Source organism: Salmo trutta, chromosome 9 (assembly GCF_901001165.1).
Source record: "Salmo trutta chromosome 9, fSalTru1.1, whole genome shotgun sequence".
Taxonomy (NCBI): Eukaryota; Metazoa; Chordata; class Actinopteri; order Salmoniformes; family Salmonidae; genus Salmo; species Salmo trutta.
This window is the reverse complement of record NC_042965.1, coordinates 35,585,817-35,609,018: the sequence shown is the minus strand read 5'-3', so window position 1 is coordinate 35,609,018 and position 23,202 is coordinate 35,585,817. Positions and strand designations below refer to the sequence as shown.

General features: G+C 44.8%; 1 protein-coding gene across 5 annotated transcripts in view; it reads left to right on the top strand.

The window, feature by feature from the left end:
• Nucleotides 1–23,202, top strand: part of LOC115200469 (ATP-binding cassette sub-family A member 2) — a 147,978-nt gene that overhangs the window by 67,495 nt on the left and 57,281 nt on the right. For 4 of the 5 annotated variants that reach the window (XR_003879523.1, XM_029763569.1, XM_029763567.1 and 1 more), the window contains exons 2-16: nucleotides 1,625–1,718; nucleotides 1,804–1,806; nucleotides 7,995–8,106; nucleotides 8,738–8,907; nucleotides 10,415–10,536; nucleotides 11,056–11,169; nucleotides 11,262–11,438; nucleotides 11,673–11,894; nucleotides 13,182–13,555; nucleotides 13,911–14,070; nucleotides 17,019–17,147; nucleotides 17,315–17,482; nucleotides 18,039–18,135; nucleotides 18,443–18,616; nucleotides 22,886–22,988. Coding sequence is in view for 4 of the 5 variants with exons in the window: in XM_029763569.1 (XP_029619429.1) it covers nucleotides 1,625–1,718; nucleotides 1,804–1,806; nucleotides 7,995–8,106; nucleotides 8,738–8,907; nucleotides 10,415–10,536; nucleotides 11,056–11,169; nucleotides 11,262–11,438; nucleotides 11,673–11,894; nucleotides 13,182–13,555; nucleotides 13,911–14,070; nucleotides 17,019–17,147; nucleotides 17,315–17,482; nucleotides 18,039–18,135; nucleotides 18,443–18,616; nucleotides 22,886–22,988 (2,219 nt within the window). In the remaining variant the exon portion in view is untranslated. The remainder of the gene's footprint in view (nucleotides 1–1,624; nucleotides 1,719–1,803; nucleotides 1,807–7,994; nucleotides 8,107–8,737; nucleotides 8,908–10,414; nucleotides 10,537–11,055; nucleotides 11,170–11,261; nucleotides 11,439–11,672; nucleotides 11,895–13,181; nucleotides 13,556–13,910; nucleotides 14,071–17,018; nucleotides 17,148–17,314; nucleotides 17,483–18,038; nucleotides 18,136–18,442; nucleotides 18,617–22,885; nucleotides 22,989–23,202) is intronic. The other variant, XM_029763568.1, reaches the window with a different exon arrangement.

The window sequence follows — 23,202 nt, the reverse complement described above, 5'->3', positions numbered from 1 at the left end:
CTCGCTGGTGTCTTAGTTTGCGTACTCTCGCTGGTGTCTCAGTTTGCATACTCTCGCTGGTGTCTTAGTTTGCGTACTCTCGCTGGTGTCTCAGTTTGCATACTCTCGCTGGTGTCTTAGTTTGCATACTCTCGCTGGTGTATCAGTTTGCGTACTCTCGCTGGTGTCTCAGTTTGCATACTCTCGCTGGTGTCTTAGTTTGCGTACTCTCGCTGGTGTCTTAGTTTGCGTACCCTCTCATCTCCATACCACCCTTTTAATGACATTTTGTTATTATGTTTAACACAATGCATTATATGCATCATACTTCAATGTGCCCAACAATGCAGGCCACACTTCAGCTGAAGAATGGCTGAGGTTTAAATCAGGACAGCTCTAGTTGGACAGCGGGTTGGACCAGGTGACCAGGGTAGATGGGGAGAACTGGCCTGTGTCCCAAATGGCACTGTATTCCCTACGTAATGCACCACTTTTGACCAGGACCTATGGGGATGCAGCCCATGTCCCTTCAGGTGATCAGTGATTGCCACTCCCAGAGAATGAGGCTTGCTTGGCCTATATGGGCCCAGCAGAGAAGACTATAGCAGAGGGTCTGCATCTCAAAGGATTTCTCTTCTCTAGGATTTATCTCCTCTCTCTCTCTCTCTCTCTCTCTCTCTCTCTCTCTCTCTCTCTCCTCACTATCTCTCTCTCTCTCTCTCTCTCTCTCTCTCTCTCTCTCTCTCTCTCTCTCTCTACTGATCAGGATACATAAAACCTATCTACCATTCCTCCACATTCTTGATGTGAACTATGAACCTGCTGTTTATCAGGCTCAAGGCATGTAATTGAATGTTTAGAGAGTGATAGTGTCTCTCGTAGTGAGGCTAGGAAGGAAGAAATGAAAGTACAGAGAAGAAAAAAGGGGGAACGTGGTAATTATGTGAAATCCTTCATAACGGAGGAATTAACTATCAACATTTCCTTTTCCAGTATTGATCAGAACTGAAGAAGTCATTAGCTGCTGTTTGTGGCTGGTGGATCCATGTCTCTGCTGTTGTCTGTGAATACATCTTCCTTTCTGCTGTGCTTTCACTACTAGATGTCTGTCTTCTCTCAGAGCGTGTGAAACTGAACATGATATACACCAATAACCACAGCTGCCCGGATTTGAGTGTGTGGGTGTGTGTGTGGCACCCTCTTCTTCTTCATAAGCATATCATATCTGTAACAGACCACTTTGGAAAGCACTGGCAGAATAAGCCGATAGTGCATGATTAGCAAACTGGACGTCCTTCACACCAAGTATCTGATTAAATGGGCTAAATCAACTCAATCCATTCACTGTGTTGATCCATCACCAAGTCAATGACAATCCACAAGGAGTGGTTCAGCGTGGAAAGCAAATCAGTAGCTAACTGGATGTAACCTTGTAGTTGTTTACTGTAGTAAACTAACTACGGCCTACACTGGTTTATCTGTTCAGCGGTTTAACTCTCTCTCTGTGTCTCTCTGTGTCTCTCTCTCTCGCCTTCCCTCCCCCTTTCTCCCTCCTTCCCACTCTCTAACTCTCCCTCCCTCCTTCTCTCTCAATCTCCCTCCCTCCCTCCCTCCCTCCCTCCCTCCCTCCCTCTCCTCCCTACAGTGGGTGTTGGCCTTTGAGATTTTCATCCCCCTGGTTCTCTTCTTCATCCTGCTGGGCCTGCGCCAGAAGAAACCTGCCATCCCTGTCAAGGAAGGTAGGAAAGACTGAAAGAAGGGAGCTTCACAAAAGAGTGTACAGATGAAAGAGTAGTAGAAGGCATGCAGACTGCAGAGTGCCAGTCTGTTTGTGCCATCATGCCAAACATTGTTTGGCTTGACAAGTACAGCAATGGAGTTGGCAAGAGCACAAACAGATCTGGGACCAGGCTACAGAAAGAGAGAACAGATCTGGGACCAGGCTACAGAAAGAGAGAACAGATCTGGGACCAGGCTACAGAAAGAGAGAACAGATCTAGGACCAGGCTACAGAAAGAGAGAACAGATCTAGGACCAGGCTACAGAAAGAGAGAACAGATCTAGGACCAGGCTACAGAAAGAGACAACAGATCTGGGACCAGGCTACAGAAAGAGAGAACAGATCTGGGACCAGGCTACAGAAAGAGAGAACAGATCTGGTACCAGGCTACAGAAAGAGAGAACAGATCTGGGACCAGGCTACAGAAAGAGAGAACAGATCTGGGACCAGGCTACAGAAAGAGAGAACAGATCTGGGACCAGGCTACAGAAAGAGAGAACAGATCTAGGACCAGGCTACAGAAAGAGAGAACAGATCTGGGACCAGGCTACAGAAAGAGAGAACAGATCTGGGACCAGGCTACAGAAAGAGAGAACAGATCTGGGACCAGGCTACAGAAAGAGAGAACAGATCTGGGACCAGGCTACAGAAAGAGAGAACAGATCTAGGACCAGGCTACAGAAAGAGAGAACAGATCTAGGACCAGGCTACAGAAAGAGAGAACAGATCTGGGACCAGGCTACAGAAAGAGAGAACAGATCTAGGACCAGGCTACAGAAAGAGAGAACAGATCTGGACCAGGCTACAGAAAGAGAGAACAGATCTAGGACCAGGCTACAGAAAGAGACAACAGATCTGGGACCAGGCTACAGAAAGAGAGAACAGATCTAGGACCAGGCTACAGAAAGAGAGAACAGATCTGGGACCAGGCTACAGAAAGAGAGAACAGATCTAGGACCAGGCTACAGAAAGAGAGAACAGATCTAGGACCAGGCTACAGAAAGAGAGAACAGATCTGGGACCAGGCTACAGAAAGAGAGAACAGATCTAGGACCAGGCTACAGAAAGAGAGAACAGATCTGGGACCAGGCTACAGAAAGAGAGAACAGATCTGGGACCAGGCTACAGAAAGAGAGAACAGATCTAGGACCAGGCTACAGAAAGAGAGAACAGATCTGGGACCAGGCTACAGAAAGAGAGAACAGATCTAGGACCAGGCTACAGAAAGAGAGAACAGATCTGGGACCAGGCTACAGAAAGAGAGAACAGATCTAGGACCAGGCTACAGAAAGAGACAACAGATCTGGGACCAGGCTACAGAAAGAGAGAACAGATCTAGGACCAGGCTACAGAAAGAGAGAACAGATCTGGGACCAGGCTACAGAAAGAGAGAACAGATCTAGGACCAGGCTACAGAAAGAGAGAACAGATCTAGGACCAGGCTACAGAAAGAGAGAACAGATCTGGGACCAGGCTACAGAAGAGAGAACAGATCTAGGACCAGGCTACAGAAAGAGAGAACAGATCTGGGACCAGGCTACAGAAAGAGAGAACAGATCTGGGACCAGGCTACAGAAAGAGAGAACAGATCTAGGACCAGGCTACAGAAAGAGAGAACAGATCTGGGACCAGGCTACAGAAAGAGAGAACAGATCTAGGACCAGGCTACAGAAAGAGAGAACAGATCTGGGACCAGGCTAATGCAGAAAAAGATGAGAGGAGAACGGGAGCCAGGGGGGTGAGGAGTGACGGTGGTGGCTAGTTAGTTAGGCACAGTGTTGTGGTTGTGTGGGAATCCTCCGTTGCTACTGCTCACTATTGAAGGGGAGTCCACCACCACCAGTTTGAACACATCAATCTAACCAGACTTTCAGTGACAGTCCCACTGTGCAGTTCTAGAAGGAAGGGAACGCTGCTGTAGCCTGCAGATGTAGAGGATGCATCTTGGTCTTAATATAGAATGTTTGCTTCTCAAATGGCACCCTATTTCCTACACAGTACACTACTTTTAGTAGTCCTCTGTAAAGGCTATAGGGTGCCATTTGGGACGCAGGCTGTGTGTTGTTGTGAAAGATGATAACGTAACGCTGTATAGAATTTCCATCTACAGTATTTCTGTTCAGTTGTACAAGGCACAAATGGAGCTTTACTAATCTGCCATTGAATGAAAGTCTGGTTGCATAAAACACTGGTGTCTAGTGTTGTCATTCATACTACTGTTTAGTGACTGTCATGTTTAGTCATGTACTGTCATTGTCCACAGACATCCACACCTGTTTTATTTACATGTTTTTTTCTTCTCTTTTACTCTATGACCCTCTGCTTTTTCTCTCTCTCACTTCTCTCTCTCCCTTCTCTCTCTCTTCTATCTCTCTCCCTTTCTCTCTCTCTCCCTTCTCTCTCTCTTCTCTCTCTCTGTTCTCTCTCTCTCCTCTCTCTCTCTTCTCTCTCTCTACTCTCTCTCTCTCTCTCCTCTCTCTCTCTCTCTCCCTTCTCTCCCTTCTCTCCCTTCTCTCTCTTCTCTTCATGATGCATGTTCACTGCATGCTGAATCAGTCTGTAAGTGTCAAAGTCTTTATCATTGTGGCTTCATGATTTTCTCTAAGTTATGATTACCTTGACTCTGACTTTGGTCTCCTGTTATAATCCTGTCTGGGATGTGGGACATGTGTGTGTGTATGTGTGTGCCTCGGCGCTATGTGTGTGTGTGTGTGTGTGTATGTGTGCGCCTCCCCTCCTGATGTCCGTGTCTCTGTGTTGTCAGCACCGTGCTGAGTCTCAGGCGTATACAATGGCACCCTATTCCATTTATAGGGCACTGCTTTTGACCAGGGCAGTGCATTACAAAAGGGAAAAGGTTGTCATTTGTGACATAGGCTCAGTGACTGGGAAGGGATCTGTCTACAATGTCGTCTCTAGCCAACAGATCCTATTTCACACATCTGACTAATGCTAAAAAGCTTTGTGCCCAGGTTAGCGCTGTAAGGCACACACTGGCACCCCACCACATATACACAACACACAAGGGATGCACATGCACCGGCTCACATGTGCAGGGAGCAAATACGAAATGTGATCTGTGACTGCTCTCACACGGTCACAGTGACAAACAAAGTCACTGGGCTGTCTGTGTGAAAATATTCCTTTAAAGGGATTTGTGAGAATTTTGAAGGTGAACGTTGTCTCTGTGTGTGTTTGTCTATGTTTCTACGTGTCTGTGTTTCTGTGATAACCAGTTACTGGTAACAATAAATGCTACTGTAAATACTGTATACATAACATAGCTATAACATACATCTGGCTGGAGCTAGCTCCTATTCAGCCTGGGCCCAGATCTGTTTCCTATCATGTCTAAGGAGTGGCATGATGGCACAGACAGACTGGTACCCAGGCTAGCTCTAACTGACTGACACCCAGGCTAGCTCTAACTGACTGACACCCAGGCTAGCTCTAACAGACTGGTACCCAGGCGAGCTCTGACAGACTGACACCCAGGCTAGCTCTAACAGACTGGTACCCAGGCTAGCTCTGACAGACTGACACCCAGGCTAGCTCTAACAGACTGACACCCAGGCTAGCTCTGACAGACTGACACCCAGGCTAGCTCTAACAGACTGGTCCCCAGGCTAGCTCTGACAGACTGACACCCAGGCTAGCTCTGACAGACTGACACCCAGGCTAGCTCTGACAGACTGACACCCAGGCTAGCTCTAACAGACTGGTCCCCAGGCTAGCTCTGACAGACTGACACCCAGGCTAGCTCTGACAGACTGGTACCCAGGCTAGCTCTGACAGACTGACACCCAGGCTAGCTCTGACAGACTGGTACCAAGGCTAGCTCTAACTGACTGACACCCAGGCTAGCTCTAACTGACTGACACCCAGGCTAGCTCTAACAGACTTGTACCCAGGCTAGCTCTAACAGACTGGTACCCAGGCTATCTCTGACAGACTGACACCCAGGCTAGCTCTAACAGACTGGTCCCCAGGCTAGCTCTGACAGACTGACACCCAGGCTTGCTCTGACAGAGTGGTACCCAGGCTAGCTGTGACAGACTGGTCCCCATGCTAGCTCTAACAGACTGGTACCCAGGCTAGCTCTGACTGACTGACACCCAGGCTAGCTCTGACAGAGTGGTACCCAGGCTAGCTGTGACAGACTGGTACCCAGGCTAGCTCTAACAGACTGGTCCTCAGGCTAGCTCTGACAGACTGGTCCCCAGGCTAGCTCTGACAGACTGTTCCCCAGGCTAGCTCTGACAGACTGGTACCCAGGCTAGCTGTGACAGACTGGTCCCCAGGCTAGCTCTGACTGACAGGTACCCAGGCTAGCTCTGACTGACAGGTACCCAGGCTAGCTCTGACAGACTGGCACCCAGGCTAGCTCTGACAGACTGGTCCCCAGGCTAGCTCTGACTGACAGGTACCCAGGCTAGCTCTGACTGACTGGTCCCCAGGCTAGCTCTGACAGACTGGTACCCAGGCTAGCTGTGACAGACTGGTCCCCAGGCTAGCTCTGACTGACAGGTACCCAGGCTAGCTCTGACTGACAGGTACCCAGGCTAGCTCTGACAGACTGGCACCCAGGCTAGCTCTGACAGACTGGTACCCAGGCTAGCTCTGACTGACAGGTACCCAGGCTAGCTCTGACTGACAGGTACCCAGGCTAGCTCTGACAGACAGGTACCCTGATCTTTTCTGCTAGTTGACTGATCTACTTAACCATTGATTGGACCTTCGATGATCTCATGTCACTTTATCTTGAGCTCAGTGTGTGGAGTGGGACCAGATGTCAGGTTTGAACTGGGATGACTATCCTAAATGGACAAGATGTCAGGTTTGAACTGGGATGACTATGGGCCCTGGTAAAAAATAGTGCAATATATACACTCATAGAAAAAAGGGTTCCAAAATAGTTATTCGGCTGTCTCCAGGAGAACCCTTTTTGGTTACTGGTAGAACCATTTTGGGTTCCATGTAAAACCCTCTGTGGAAAGAGTTCTACAGCAACCCAAAACGGTTCTACTTGGAACCAAACGCGTTCTACTTGGAACCAACAAGGGTTCTTCAAAGGGTTCTCCTATGGTGATTGTAGAGAATATGGTGCCATTTAGGATGCAGGTACTGTTCTCTTAAACAGACTACCGTCACTAGAGAGTCAGTCACTGTAGATATTCCTCAGCAGCTCTAAATACAAGTTGCCTTTAGGCACAGATCTAGGATCGCTTTACTCTCTCCAAACCTAACCATAAACATCAGAGGTGGGAAACCCCAAAAACTGACCTTAGATCAGTGTCTCTAGGGGCAACATCATCCTAGACCATTTATGAGAAGTGCTCACTTTCTCTGGAATTGGCTCAGCAGTGGGTGTTTTTAACTGTTATAGGTTATTCAATAAGACAGTAATAGCACCAGAGTAAGTGGCAGCGATTTAGTCTTAGGATAAAGCAACGTTGGTGAAATGGATCGATTTTTATAATCACAGGGAGTAACTCATTTTTATACCTCTCCGACATTCTCAAAGAGGCCTATTTGTTAAGCTAGGATTCTTGTTCTATCCAAAGGGATGAATTCATGTAATATGAGGGAGTGAGGGATGGATGGATAATTAAGTAGAATGGAGAGTGTTGTTGTTGCCAGGCACCTCGCCCAGTGGGTGGATGGATCTACTGCGGCTGAAACACAAAAGAGTGAGAAAAACTCTTTACGGTAGTCATGGAAACATGGGCCATTCCATTGTACACTATTAGCATGGACCTAGTTCTTATTCCAGGCTTGATGAAAGCGTGTCCAGCAGCAGTCACCGTTTATGAGTGGATGACAAACCAGAGCAGACATAAAGATGACAGCACTGTATGTCTCAGCCCTGACATCTGGGTACCTCTTCTCTCTGCTTCTGACTGTGTGTTATTGGGGATCTGGGTTTCGCTTTCTCTCTAACCTCCTCTCTCTTTTCTCCTTTTTGGTCTTTGGACTATATTCAAACCCTCCAACGAACCTCTTCCCTACCAATCCTTCAATGCTCTTCCCTCTCCTCTCTTCCCTCTCCTCTCTTCCGGGATTTTCCTGTGAATACTATCCCTTTGTCCCATATATCTCTCTCTTGCCTCGCTATCTCTCACCTCCCTCCCTCTCTATCTATGTCATCCCTCTCTATCTCTCTCTACCTCTGTTCTCCCTACCTACCCTCTGTCCCTTTTCCTGTCCCTCCCTGGTGTCCGTCCTGTCTGTCCAGCCTTCTACAGCGCAGCACCCCTCACCTCAGCAGGCATCATCCCCATCATGCAGTCTCTGTGTCCCGATGGCCAGAGGGACGAGTTTGGCTTCCTGCAGTACAAGAACTCCACGTGAGTCACATAGTCAGTCAGTCCTAGCTGTTCTTCCTCTCCCTCTCTCTCTCTCTCTCTCTCACACTCTGTCTGTCTGTCTGTTCTGTCTGTCTGTCTGTCTGTCTGTCTGTCTGTCTGTCTGTCTGTCTGTCTGTCTGTCTGTCTGTCTGTCTGTCTGTCTGTCTGTCTGTCTGTCTGTCTGTCTGTCTGTCTGTCTGTCTGTCTGTCTGTCTGTCTGTCAATTCAATCTTTCTCTCTCTCTCTCTCTCTCTCTCTCTCTCTCTCTCTCTCCTCTTTAAGACAGACATCCTTTATTTAGTTTAATGTCACATACCACTAATGGACTAACAGTTTTAATGTCTACAATACTTACAGTAATGGCAGGAGTGGACGATGGTCATAATCTGTAATTGTATGCATATAATCAATGAATCTCTCTGTTGATGTGTGGGCTCTTCCTAATGGGAGAGGGCTGTCATTGTGTCTTTGAACTATACCCTACACCTCTCTCAATGCACTATCCTCGCTCTCTCTTTTGTCCCTCCCACCTGTCTTTTCCCTCTCTCGTTTTGTCCCTTCCTTTCACTCGCTCGACTCTCTCTCTCCCCCCTACTGCCCCTTTCTCTCCCCCTTCTCCCCCCTCCCCCAGTGTGACCCAGTTGTTGGAGCGGATCAGTGATGTGGTGTTACAGAACCACCTGTTCACAGCAGACAGGCCAGGACTGGGCCAGGAGCTGGAGTCCCTGCAACAACACCTGGAGAGACTCAGCACGTCCACAGGGCCCTCCCCGCTGGACAACGGCTTCAACACCAGCCAAGGTATGTGTGTCAGTTTGTGTCAGACCCAGTTTAGCAGAGCCATAACATTTTGAACCTTAATAGATGCGAAGGTGAATTCTTTTCAATACAACATATGATGGTTCAACGTCAGTGGAGGCTGGTGACTTGAGGAGGAAGGGAGACTAATGGTATAGGTGTTGGCCGATACAGTGCTTGTTTGAAAAATCATCTAAAACAAATTATATTAACCCCAACATTTTTATTAAGGCATTTACAGTCAAATATTATGAGGAATGGGACAAGGCCAGTTTGTCTAAGGGAATGGTAGTGTGCAGGACAGGCTCATCATACCAGCAGTGGTCAACCTTGCTCCACTGATCCCTGATCTACTCAGTGAGCAGACTTCTATTCCAGCCCAGCAATAGCACACGTGATTATCAGGTGTGTTATTACTGGGCTGAAACAGAACCCTGCACACCCACCAGACCTCTAGCAGGGGTGACCAGCTCCAGTTGGAAAAGGTTTATACATTGTATGTGACGTTTAACTGTAATTTTGTATACAACATTTGTTAATAATATAGGTACACATACAGTATAATCCATGGCATATAGGATATATATATATATATATATATATATATATATATATATATATATATATATATATATATATACTCTTAGTCTCAGTCTTAGGACATTCATTGGCACCTCTCTCTTTATCTGCAAACAGGCTTTCAAAGCTTTCCATATTTGAGGACAGAACACATCAAAGAAACAGGCTTCATTATATTTAAATTATGCAGGACTGAATATTATGTTGCTATTATCTCTCTGTCCTCAAAGTTTTCCCTTCAAGGTACTGGAACTGCAAAATAATTTGATATTGTCCTCCCATCAAATGACCTGCCCTGTTCAGTAGCCTACCTTCTCCCTTTACTGGCATCCACCTCTTCCATGGCTGTTACAAATGCATTTGGAGACTGTCTTTTTAATTTACAATGATTACATCAAGATAGATAGCTAATAGGAAATGATCTACCTGATGATATTTATTTCACTTGGCTAAACAGTGTGTAAGGTTAGCTAGCTAGCTAGCCGCTCAGTTGAGTTAGCCTACAACGTGACCTAGCTAGCTAGCTAATACATTGTTTTTAACATTTTAAAAATATATTTACTTACTTGAATAGGTTCTCCGACCGTTTTTCTCAATCTCAATCAATCCAACCTGTTCAGGCTTTGTCCGACCAGTCCTTGTGGCATGTGTCCAGTTTGTTTTGAAGCTTGATGCTATGGGGGGATTCAGTCTAGCACCTGTTGAAGTCTTATGAAGAACTTCTGGGTGAAACGTTGCACATTAAAACAACGGGAACTTTCATCAGTGTGTGGGTATCTTGTCTTTATTTAATGAGTTTATTTTTGTACCCAGCAGCTGCAAGTTACTGAATGAGTTATACACTGTTTTTGATAGAGTGCTGTGTCATCTCTACTGGAGAAGCAGTTCAGTATATTCTCTGTGGTTGTGCTGAATGATTCTACCCCTGCAGGGTTCACTGTGGCCAGTATGTTGAAGAACCAGTCTGTGTTCCGTCAGTTTCTGGTCAGGAATCTGTCTCTCCCCAATAACATCGCCAGCCTTCTGCTCTCCACTCCTGTCAACATCAAAGAGGTCTGTGCTCCTGTCACACGTATGCACGCACACAAGCAGATACACACAGATTCACACACACAGATTCACACACACACACACGCACGCACGCACGCACACACACACACACACACACACACACACACACACACACACACACACACACACACACACACACACACACACACACACACACACACACACACACACACACACACACTGTACCTCCCCAGTCCCCATCAACCCCCTGGGGAGTGTTTTATTATAGAGTAATGACGTTTTTTTGTTGTTGCAGCGTTTAAATTCCAATGTTGTCACATGACTGATGAACAATTAAGTAACAAACAATGTCAGTATAGACTGCCAAATCTGAATCTTTCCTCTTGGTTATATTTCAATTTAGATAACACATTTTTTACATCTAAACTAGAACACCTGATCGTCAAAATTTCAGATTTGGCAAAGACCTGTGTGTGTGTGTGTGTGTGTGCATCCTGTTCTCTGAATGTATGAGTCCTCTCTCCCCCTGCTGAACTGTAGGTCTTCAACATGATATTTGGCCTGTACCCCAGAGCTGGAGGGGGGAGTAGTCATGCTTCTGGAGGGGCAAAAGAGACCTCACAAACCCCTGCAGAGAAGAACCTTCAACTGGAGGTAGGCTGCTAATTGGAAATATTACATTGAATTGAATTGATCTGGGTGGGTGTATTAGTGATGCACTAATCCCCGTACTATCCTCCCCTCAGGAGAAGCTTCTGGGAGCCATGCATCGTCTGGACGGAGGACTGATCCACAAAGCTTTACGAGACCCAACCAAAGCAGCCCATCGGCAGGGCCTTCTCAAACTCATGTCTCAGGCATTAGGCCTAGCAGGAGGAGGGGCAGGCCAGAGATACGATCCCCAGGGACTGAAGGAGATGGAGGTACACTACCTGATATATTCTCCCATATCTGAATCATCTTCCTTTTCTTTCCTCCTTCCTCCTGTCTTTTTTTCTATTGAATCACTTTATTGTAAAGGAATACCATTGAAATAATTGATACTATATGATGATGATGATGAGGATGAAGAAGATGATGAGGTTGATGATGATGATGATGATGATGATGATTAAATGTATATGCTGTTGATTGTTTAAAAATAAATCTCCCCGAAGGGTGTTCTCCTGACTGGTGCCATGTTGGAAATGCTTACTTGTGGGGAGGATGGGACTGGTGAGCTGAGCAAGATCCTATTGGTTCCTGAGAAGCAGCAGTCCCTGCTCCAGGCCTATCGCAGCACAGTGTGTGGTGGCGGGGAGGGACAAAGGACTGAGCGCTTTGGAGAGATGAGCCAGGAGCTGAGAGACCAGATAGACACACAGAGCCTCATTGACAAGGTACAGTAGTGAGACCAGATAGACACACAGCCTCATTGACAAGGTACAGTACTGAGAGACCAGATAGACACACAGCTTCATTGACAAGGTGCAGTACTGAGAGACCAGATAGACACACAGCTTCATTGACAAGGTACAGTACTGAGAGACCAGATAGACACACAGCCTCATTGACAAGGTACAGTACTGAGAGACCAGATAGACACACAGCCTCATTGACAAGGTACAGTACTGAGAGACCAGATAGACACACAGCTTCATTGACAAGGTACAGTACTGAGAGACCAGATAGACACACAGCCTCATTGACAAGGTACAGTACTGAGAGACCAGATAGACACACAGCCTCATTGGCAAGGTACAGTACTGAGAGACCAGATAGACACACAGCCTCATTGGCAAGGTACAGTACTGAGAGACAATGGCTTTGTCCCAAATAGCACCCATATTCCCTATACAGTGCCCTACTTTTGACCTGTGCCCTGTGGTTCCTGGTCAAAAGAAGTCCACTGAATAGAGAATAGGGTGCATACTCAAAGGCTGCTTTGAACTGGGAATCCCCATGGTGAGCAGGGCCGGACTACCGCATTTGGCACCGACTTCCGTGCCCTTCTGGGGACCTCCAGGGACCTCTGACACATTTTGCCATGGTGCAGAGAGAAAAATGTGCAGTATTATAACGCTATTCTACATATTTTTTACACATTTTGGGGTGGCAGGGTAGCCTAGTGGTTAGAGCGTTGGGCTAGTAACTGAAAGGTTGCAAGTTCAAATCCCTGAGCTGATAAGGTACAAATCTGTCGTTCTGCCCCTGACCAAGGCAGTTAACCTGCTGTCATTGAAAATAAGAATTTGTTCTTAACTTACTTACCTAGTAAAATAAATATGTTTTGTCATTAGGCTAAAAGAAGAGGTGTGGTTTCAAAGCTAATTTCCTGTAATTTTACCCTTTTTGCCATGGGGAAGAAATACAAATTTGCTGCTTTACAGCTCATCTCATGCGATGCTACACATTTTGCCATGAGGCTGAGAGAAGGTCGGGGGCCCCGTGGCACCTGCTCTGCATGGCCGTTCAGTAATCCGGCCCTGATGGTGAAGTGCTTTTCACTCATCAAACACAAATAGATACTGTTAACACTGTGGAGTGTGGAATGGCAGACAGTCCATGACTCCTTAGTATATCTATGTACTCTACCGCTCTCATTCTCCTCTCTTCCTTTGATTCTTGTCTTCTTTCTCACTCCCTCTCCCTCTCTCTCACTCTCCCTTTCTTTCTCTCCACACCAGCTGCGTCTGGAGAAGGTCAACTCCTCGGCTCCTCTGTCCCGGTCCCACCTGGGTGCTCTGCTGAAAGACCTGGCTGACGTGGAGAGACTCGTCAGGGACGTAGACCTGCTGTCAGGCCTGGCTCGCCTGCTCCCTAAGGGGGCCTGTGCTGGGGGTCATACGTCCCCTGGGGCCCCCGCCAACACCACCACCTCCTGGGCCCGCAACGCCACTACCTGGGGGCCCAACACCACTGAGACCCCTGGGGAGGAGGGAGGAGAGGAGGAGGGTGGAGGACGAGAGAAAGAGAAAGGGAAAGAGAATCCTCATTCACAGTTTTCTGCTTTTGTACAGCTGTGGGCAGGGCTGCAGCCTATTCTGTGTGGGAACGATAGGTGTGTGTCTTCGTAATGGGATCATTCCTGTGCTGTTGTTCTTTGACTGGAGATCAACCAACCTGAGTGCCAGTCTGTTTGTTCTATCATGCCAATCCCCTGTCACTTACTGTCATGACAGCAATGGAATGGCTGGAGCACAAACAGATCCGGGACCAGGCTAGAGATCTACAGGGTATGCAGGCTTTTGTTCCAGCCGTATAAGAACACCCCAGTTCAACTAAACAAGAACGTAATGTTTGGAATTGATAAGGTGTGTTAGAGCTGGGCTGGCACCAGGGTAGGGAAACCCTGTGCTCTATACCTATGCTGTAAAGGCTAAAGTTGTTGATTTCTGTCTTCTGTCTATCCCCAGGATCATTGAGCCTGAGGCTTTGAAGCAGGGGAATATGAGCTCTCTGGGTTTCACCAGTAAAGAGCAGCGCAATCTGGGTTTACTAGTGCATCTGATGACTACAAATCCCAAGATCCTCTACAGTCCCGTTGGCTCACAGGTGGACAAAGTCATTCAGAAGGCAAGTACATGATCATGTTCTTTCAGTCTCTGTCATCTGTATCATTATAATGCATATATGTACAGTACCAGTCAAAAGTTTGGACACACCTACACATTCAAGGGTTTTACTTTATTTTTACTATTTCCTACATTGTAGAATAATAGTGAAGATATCAGAACTATGAAATAACACACATGGAATCATGTAATAACCAAAAAAGTGTTAAACAAATCAGAATATATGTAATATTTGAGATTTTTTTCAACGTAGCCACTTTTGCCAAGAGTGTGCAAAGCTGTCATCAATGCAAAGGGTGGCTACTTGTAATACTTTTTTGTTTACTACATGTTTCCACATGTGTTATTTCATAGTTTTGATGTCTTCACTATTATTCCACAATATAGAAAATAGTAAAAATAAAATGAGTAAAAATTAGTAGGTGTATCCAAACTTTTGACTGATACTGTATGTATGTATATACATTGACTGGTGCCTTCTATGCTGTGTCCTCTGCGATAGAGTTGTTCAGATGCCATTTTTGCATTGCTGGGTTAAACATTAGCAGGTTATACAGCTATATATTGTCTATTTTAATTTAATAAAGAATATATGAAAATGACTATGAAATGCATATGTATGCAAGATGGAAATCATGTGTTTGGTGTATTTGATACCAATCCACTAATTCCGCTCCAGCCATTACCACAAGCCCGTCCTCCCTAATTTAGGTGCCACCAACCTCCTGGGATTGAGACTCATATTAAGAAGAAAAGGGAACGTGGTCTTTAGTGGGTACCCCAAAGTCATTTATCAGACACTTTTAGACTCTCAGCGTATTGAGAACATGTTGTGAATTCATTAGGAACCCCATGGTCATTTGTTTCCCAGCCTAAACACATTAACCATTCAACTGCATGTTCTGTATATTGGTTTAGAGCACGATGTGTAGGAAGTCAATGAGCTGCAAGATTAATCATGCTCCTCCTCAGTCCCCGGAGGTCTCACTATACCACAACATATACACAAATGGCCATTGATTCTGTTTCTCTGTACATCCCACTAGTTACCACAGGCTTGTTATTGGCAGACAGTTGATTTCTTATCTTAGCAAGTGAACTGGAGGATGGAGTCTGAGAAATGATTAAAACTAGAGAGGGAGGGAGAGAGGCAGAGAGTGGAGAGAGTGGCCACAGAAAGGACTCAACAGAAAAGGAACAACGGTTGAAAGGATGTGGATAGAGTAACTGGATACAGTGATGGGACTGGGATAGCTCTGGTCCAGGGTGTTAACTGAGAAGACCTACAGTCGTGGCCAAACGTTTTGAGAATGACACAAATATAAATTTTCACAAAGTCTGCTGCCTCAGTTTGTATGATGGCAATTTGCATATACTCCAGAATGTTATGAAGAGTGATCAGATCAATTGCAATTAATTGCAAAGCCCCTCTTTGCCATGCAAATGAACTGAATCCCAAAAAACATTTCCACTGCATTTCAGCCCTGCCACAAAAGGACCAGCTGACATCATGTCAGTAATTCTCTCGTTAACACAGGTGTGAGTGTTGACGAGGACAGGGCTGGAGATCACTCTGTCATGCTGATTGAGTTCGAAAAACAGACTGGAAGCTTCAAAGGAGGGTGGTGCTTGGAATCATTGTTCTTCCTCTGTCAACTATGGTTACCTGCAAGGAAACACATGCCGTCATCATTGCGTTGCACAAAAAGGGCTTCACAGGCAAGGATATTGCTGCCAGTAAGATTGCACCTAAATCAACCATTTATTCGATCATCAAGAACTTCAAGGAGAGTGGTTCAATTGTTGTGAAGAAGGCTTCAGGGCGCCCAAGAAAGTCCAACAAGCGCCAGGACCGTCCCCTACAGTTGATTCAGCTGCGGGATCGGGGCACCACCAGTACAGAGCTTGCTCAGGAATGGCAGCAGGCAGGTGTGAGTGCATCTGCACGCACAGTGAGGCGAATACTTTTGGAGGATGGCCTGGTGTCAAGAAGGGCAGCAAAGAAGCCACTTCTCTCCAGGAAAAACATCAGGGACAGACTGATATTCTGCAAAAGGTACAGGGATTGGACTGCTGAGGACTGGGGTAAAGTCATTTTCTCTGATAAATCCCCTTTCCGATTGTTGGGGCATTCGGAAAAAAGCTTGTCCGGAGGAGACAAGGTGAGCGCTACCATCAGTCCCGTGTCATGCCAACAGTAAAGCATCCTGAGACCATTCATGTGTGGGGTTGCTTCTCAGCCAAGGGAGTGGGCTCACTCATCATTTTGCCTAAGAACACAGCCATGAATAAAGAATGGTACCAACACATCCTTCGAGAGCAACTTCTCCCAACCATCCAGGAACAGTTAGGTGATGAACAATGCCTTTTCCAGCATGATGGAGTACCTTGCCATAAGGCAAAAGTGATAACTAAGTGGCACGGGGAACAAAACTTCGATATTTTGGGTCCATAGTTAGGAAACTCCCCAGATCTTAATCCCATTGAGAACTTGTGGTCAATCCTCAAGAGGCGGGTGGACAAACAAAAACCTACAAATTCTGACAAATTCCAAGCATTGATTATGCAAGAATGGGCTGCCATCAGTCAGGATGTGGCCCAGAAGTTAATTGACAGCATTCCAGGGTGGATTGCAGAGGTCTTGAAAAAGAAAGGTCAACACTGCAAATATTGACTCTTTGCATCAACTTCATGTAATTGTCAGTAAAAGCCTTTGACACTTATGAAATGCTTCTAATTATACTCCAGTATTCCATAGTAACATCTGACAAAAATATCTAAAGACACTGAAGCAGCAAACTTTGTGGAAATTAATATTTGTGTCATTCTCAAAAGTTTTGGCCATGACTGTAGTGCCAGCAAGCCACACGTAACACCTTGGACCAGAGCTAGGACTGGCATAGCTTCTGTGTTGATGGTGACATGTGCTATTGCTTGCTGTCTGTGTAGGCAAATGAGACATTTGCGTTTGTGGGGAACGTGACTCACTACGCCAGGGTGTGGCTCAACATCTCTGCCCAGCTCAGGACCTACCTGGAGGAGGGCAAGCTGCACCACCAGCTGGCCTGGCTGCAGCAGGTAACACACAGTAATAACTTAATAAGATAACGCATACACATAATACAAAATATTTATTGTCCCCCACACAGTACATTTATACAGTCCTTATCTTGCCTGATAAGCCCATATATACACATACTGTAACATAAACACATACACAACTTCTAATGTCCTCCTCTTCTTAGTTCACCTCTAACCTGCGTGGTCACCCGGAGCTGCTGAACGGGACGGACAGTGACCTGCTGCGTGGGCTGCTGGATGGCAACTACACCCTGTCCAACACCTCCACCCTGCTGGAGCAGCTGGACACCATCGACAACGCAGCCTGCGGCTGGACACACTTCATGTCCAAGGTCAGTGTCCATGAGATGAGCCGTTGGTTGTCGCAAATGCCACCCTATTCCCTATAAAATGGACTACTTTTGGTCAGAGCCAAGTACAGTATATAAGCAAATAGGATGGCATTTCAGACATAGCCTGTATGCAGGCAGGAGGTACCGTAAACATTTGGGTTTGATTCAGACTGACACAGGAAGAGTGATGGAAATTGAGTACATTGATCCAGTCCCACAGACAGCAGGCGTACAGTAATATGAGCATTGAGAATCAGTACCACACAGCACGCAAAGCTCCATTCAATAGTCCCAGGAGTCATCCCAAATGGTACCCTGCCTTTTAACCAGAGCCCATAGGGCAAGGACTAATGTTACCAGTGTTGCAGATATAGACGGTTCCTGTGCTGTTGGCAGTTGGCGCTGTGGCAGACCTGGGATCCAACCTCTCCAACCTGTGTGTGTTTATTTCAGAAGGGTTGGGAACAAGGCAAGAGATTCATTTTCCTTTGGCTGCAAGGACAATAGATCAATAAAGTTTTTTTTCTTTGTCTTTTTCTACTTCTTCTTGTTCCAGGTCAGTGTGGATATCTTCAAGGGTTTCCCTGATGAAGACAGCATCGTTAACTATACCCTGAACCAAGCCTACCATGATAACATCTCAGTGTTTGCCAGTGAGTACTGTACAGTAACTACTCAATAGGTGAGACTACTCTATTTCATCATAAGATATGAAAACGTAATTGTCCATGACATTTTCACAAAATGGAAATGTGTCTTTGGCACTCTGGCTTAACAGTGAAAACAGATCATAGATAATGGCCAGGCGCAGGGGTCAGGTGGGTATTACTGAAAGGGCAGCAGCTGTGGCATGCAGATAGTGTCCAGTCGGAAAATGAATGTCATATTATGAGTAAGTAATGTGAAAGATATACTGTAGCTATATCACTGTAATAGAATGTCCTTCTCCTTCTCTTCCAGGTGTGATATTCCAGACCAACAGAGATGGCTCCCTGCCTCCTCATGTCCTCTATAAGATCAGACAGAATTCCAGCTTCACAGAGAAAACCAACGAGATCCGCCGGGCCTACTGGCGCCCGGGGCCCAACACAGGGGGAAAGTTCTACTTTCTCTATGGCTTTGTGTGGATCCAGGGTACGTGACCAGAATCCTCCATCTTGACTACTGAAGGGTAAATGTAGACTGAAATGTTGCCAGGATGTTCCTGCTTTAGATGAATTTCGCGAACTTTAGCCAACACTAGACAACACTAGACAATTCTAGACAACTTCAGGCAACCCTAGACAACACTAGCCAACCCTAGCCAACACTAGCCAACCCTAGCCAACACTAGCCAACTCTAGACAACTCTAGACAACTCTAGACAACACTAGCCAACCCTAGCCAACACTAGCCAACTCTAGACAACTCTAGCCAACACTAGCCAACTCTAGCCAACCCTAGCCAACACTAGCCAACCCTAGCCAACACTAGCCAACCCTAGCCAACACTAGCCAACTCTAGACAACACTAGCCAACCCTAGACAACACTAGCCAACCCTATCCAACACTAGCCAACTCTAGACAACTCTAGCCAACACTAGCCAACTCTAGCCAACCCTAGCCAACACTAGCCAACCCTAGCCAACACTAGCCAACTCTAGACAACACTAGCCAACTCTAGACAACACTAGCCAACCCTAGCCAACACTAGCCAACTCTAGACAACTCTAGCCAACACTAGCCAACTCTAGACAACTCTAGCCAACACTAGCCAACTCTAGACAACACTAGCCAACCCTAGCCAACACTAGCCAACTCTAGACAACTCTAGCCAACACTAGCCAACTCTAGGCAACTCTAGACAACACTAGACAACTTCACAACAACATCACAGCTACAAACTGGCAGGCCATTAACATCAGTATCACAGCTACAAACTGTCAAGCCATTAACATCAGTATCACAGCTACAAACGGTCACCCATTAACATCAGTATCACAGCTACAAACTGTCAAGCCATTAACATCAACATCACAGCTACAAACTGTCAAGCCATTAACATCAGTATCATAGCTACAAACTGTCAAGCCATTAACTTCTATGGGCTAGCGTCCCACCTGCGGGACACAGCCAGTGAAATATCAGGGCGGAAAATTCAAAAACAACAAAATTTCATAATTCAGCTTTCTCAAACATACAACTGTTTAACACCATTTTAAAGATAAACTTCTCGTTAATCTAACCACATTGTCCAATTTCAAAAAGGCTTTACAGCGAAAGCAAAACATTAGATTATGTTAGGAGAGTACATAGACAAAAATAATCACACAGCCATTTTCCAAGCAAGGACATGTGTCAATAAAACCCAAAACACAGCAAAATGAAGCACTAACCTTTGACGATCTTCATCAGATGACACTCCTAGGACATTATGTTAAACAATACATGTATGTTTTGTTCGATAAAGTTCATATTTATATCCAAAAACAGCATTTTACATTGGCGCATGATGTTCAGAAAATGTATTCCCACCAAAACGCCCGGTGAATGTGCACATCAATTTAAAAAAAATACTCATCATAAACGTTGACAAAATATATAACAATTATTTTAAGAATTATAGATGGACTACTCCTGGATGCAACCGCTGTGTCAGATTTTACAATAGCTTTACAGAGAAAGCAGATTTTTCAAAATTCTGAGTACATAGCTCAGCCATCACGGTGAGCTATTCAGACACCCACCAAGTTCAGGGCAACCTAAACTCAGAATTAGTATTAGAAATATTATTTTACCTTTGCTGATCTTCGTCAGAATGCACTCCCAGGACTGCTACTTCTATAAGAAATGTTGTTTTTGTTCGAAATAATCCATATTTATGTACAAATACCTTCGTTTTGTTCGTGCGTACAGATCACTTATCCAAAGGCATAACGCGCGAGCGCGGAACGAGAGACGAAAAGTCAAAATGTTCCATTACCGTACTTAGAAGCATGTCAAATGCTGTTTAAAATCAATCTTTATGGTATTTTTAACGTAAAATTGTGATAATATTCCAACCGGACAATAGCATACTCATTCAAGAAGAAAAAGAAGGAGGGGTGCGCTCGCGGGACCGAGCATATCCAATCCCTTTGTTGCCAGGCAAACCACTCAGTAACTGAGCTCCTATTATCTGCCCAGTGACAGGAGAATGCTCAAACCACTTTCTGAAGGCTTTAGACAGCCAATGGAAGCCTTAGGAAGTGCAACATCACCCCATAGACACTGTAGCTTCGATAGAGAATCAAAAGAAGAACTACAATTCTCAGACTTTTCACTTCCTGCTTGGATTCTTCTCAGGTTGTTGCCTGCCATATGAGTTCTGTTATACTCACAGACACCATTCAAACAGTTTTAGAAACTTCAGAGTGTTTTCTATCCAAATCTACTAATAAATGCATATTCTAGTTTCTGGGCCAGAGTAGTAACCTGTTTAAATTGGGTACGTGTTTTCATCCGGCCGTGAAAATACTGCCCCCTAGCCCAGACAGGTTAACATCAGTATCACAGCTACAAACTGTCAAGCCATTAACATCAGTATCACAGCTACAAACTGTCAAGCCATTAACATCAGTATCACAGCTACTAACTGTCAATCCATTAACATCAGTATCACAGCTACAAACTGTCAAGCCATTAACATCAGTATCACAGCTACAAACTGTCAAGCCATTAACATCAATATCACAGCTACAAAAGATTTAGACGAAACAAAAACAGACTGGCACCCTGGCTATTTCAAATTAATTAATATGAAGAAAACTATTGGCTCTTATGTTTTGTACAGAATTTGAATGATGGTATTTTCAAATGTTGTTGTGCTGTTGTTTTGTCGTTATTGTGGCCATATTAGACAGAATTGTTGCAACCAATAGAATGTTATATATATATGGGGGATACAACATTCCCAGCTCTGCAGATTTTGCTGCGAGGAGGTAGAGTCATTAGATCATTTATTTTGGTACTGTCTATATGTAGCTCGTTTTTGGTCACAGGTCCAGGAATGGCTGAAGAGTTGCAACATTTACCTGGAACTAACGCTGCAGATAGCAATACTGGGTGATTTGAAAAGTCATAGTCAATCAATCAATAATATAATTATTATTTTAGCAAAAATGTTTATCTTCAATTTACAATCTGTAGAAACTATGAGAATATACAGGTTCAGTTGAAAAATATATGGCAAATAGAAATCCAAAATGGATGGTGTTGATAGATGGGAGGGGTTGAATGGAGCTGAAGGGTGGGACTAATAACAACAAGATAACAAATGTAAAACATACGGTGTCTGTAAAAACTATATAGGTTCAGAACTTTTGTGAAATAGCACAGTTAAAATACATGGCAAATAGAAATCAAACTGGATGGACATCAGAAATAGAGGAAGGCCAGGACTAAAAACAAACAAAATATAACTATTGTAAAATAGATTGTGTCCGTAAAATGTTTATAGTATGTATATGCTGGAAGTAGAAACCGAAGTATTATTCTTTATTAGTTGACTCCAATTAGGGGAGGGGTGGTAGGGTTTGTGGGAAATAAGAAAGGAAAATATATTTAAAAAAATATATATGCGTATATTTATATATGTGTGTGTATTTGTATGTATGTATGTATGTATGTATGTATGTATGTATGTATGTATGTATGTATGTATGTATGTATGTATGTATGTATGTATGTATGTATGTGTATGTGTATATGTATGCATGTTTAATATATGTGGGTATGTGTATGTATGTATATATATATATATAAATATATTTACCAAAACATATATGGGGGATTGAAATGATGCAGACAATTACATTGATGGAAGCTACAATCTATCCGCAATATTAAAGCTGATCAACCCCCTAAAAGAAAGAAAAAGAAAAAAGATAAATATATGTATATTTATTGTGGTAAACTGGTGATCATGAAGTGGGCACACCTGTGTGGGTGCCAACGCCAAGCTGCAGATACAGCACTTTTTCTCCGAGATTCATCTTTTATTTACGAAGCAGGAGAGCAAGAGACAAGCTGCTTATTTGACACATAAAGTTAATACAGATAATGCATTGGAACTGACATGGCGGTCTGTTGAGTGTACTGTACATAGAGACATCCTGGGCTCACTGAGACAATACAATTGATTTAATCCAGAACAGATAGATTTTTACCTCTGCATTGTAAACCACACTGATTACCACACTGATAACCACATTGCATTGGGTAGTGTGGTTAGGATAGAACTTGATGGGATGGCTTATTCAGTGAGGTGTAAAGTGGCCCTGTCATCACTGCTGCGTCTTGATCTGTGTATGTGCGTGTGTGTGTGTGCGTGTGTGTGTGTGTGTGTGTGCGTGTCTTCCTTTCTGCCTGCCTGTGTGTCCTCAGATATGATAGAGCGAGCCATCATTAACACGTTTGTGGGTCATGACGTGGTGGAGCCTGGGAACTATGTTCAGATGTTCCCCTACCCCTGCTACACCAGAGACGAGTAAGACCTGGAACTCTCTATACACCTCTCCTCTCTCTCACTTTCCCTTTTCCTTTAAAAAAAAGAACTGTTCATTATATCACTTCTATTTTTTTATAGTACTTCTGAGATGATGACTTTGCATTGTCTGTGTATATTAGGGAGATAGGTAAATAATGAACTATGTCACACGTCTTCCTTTGGTAGCTACACTAGAGATGAGCAAGACATGTTA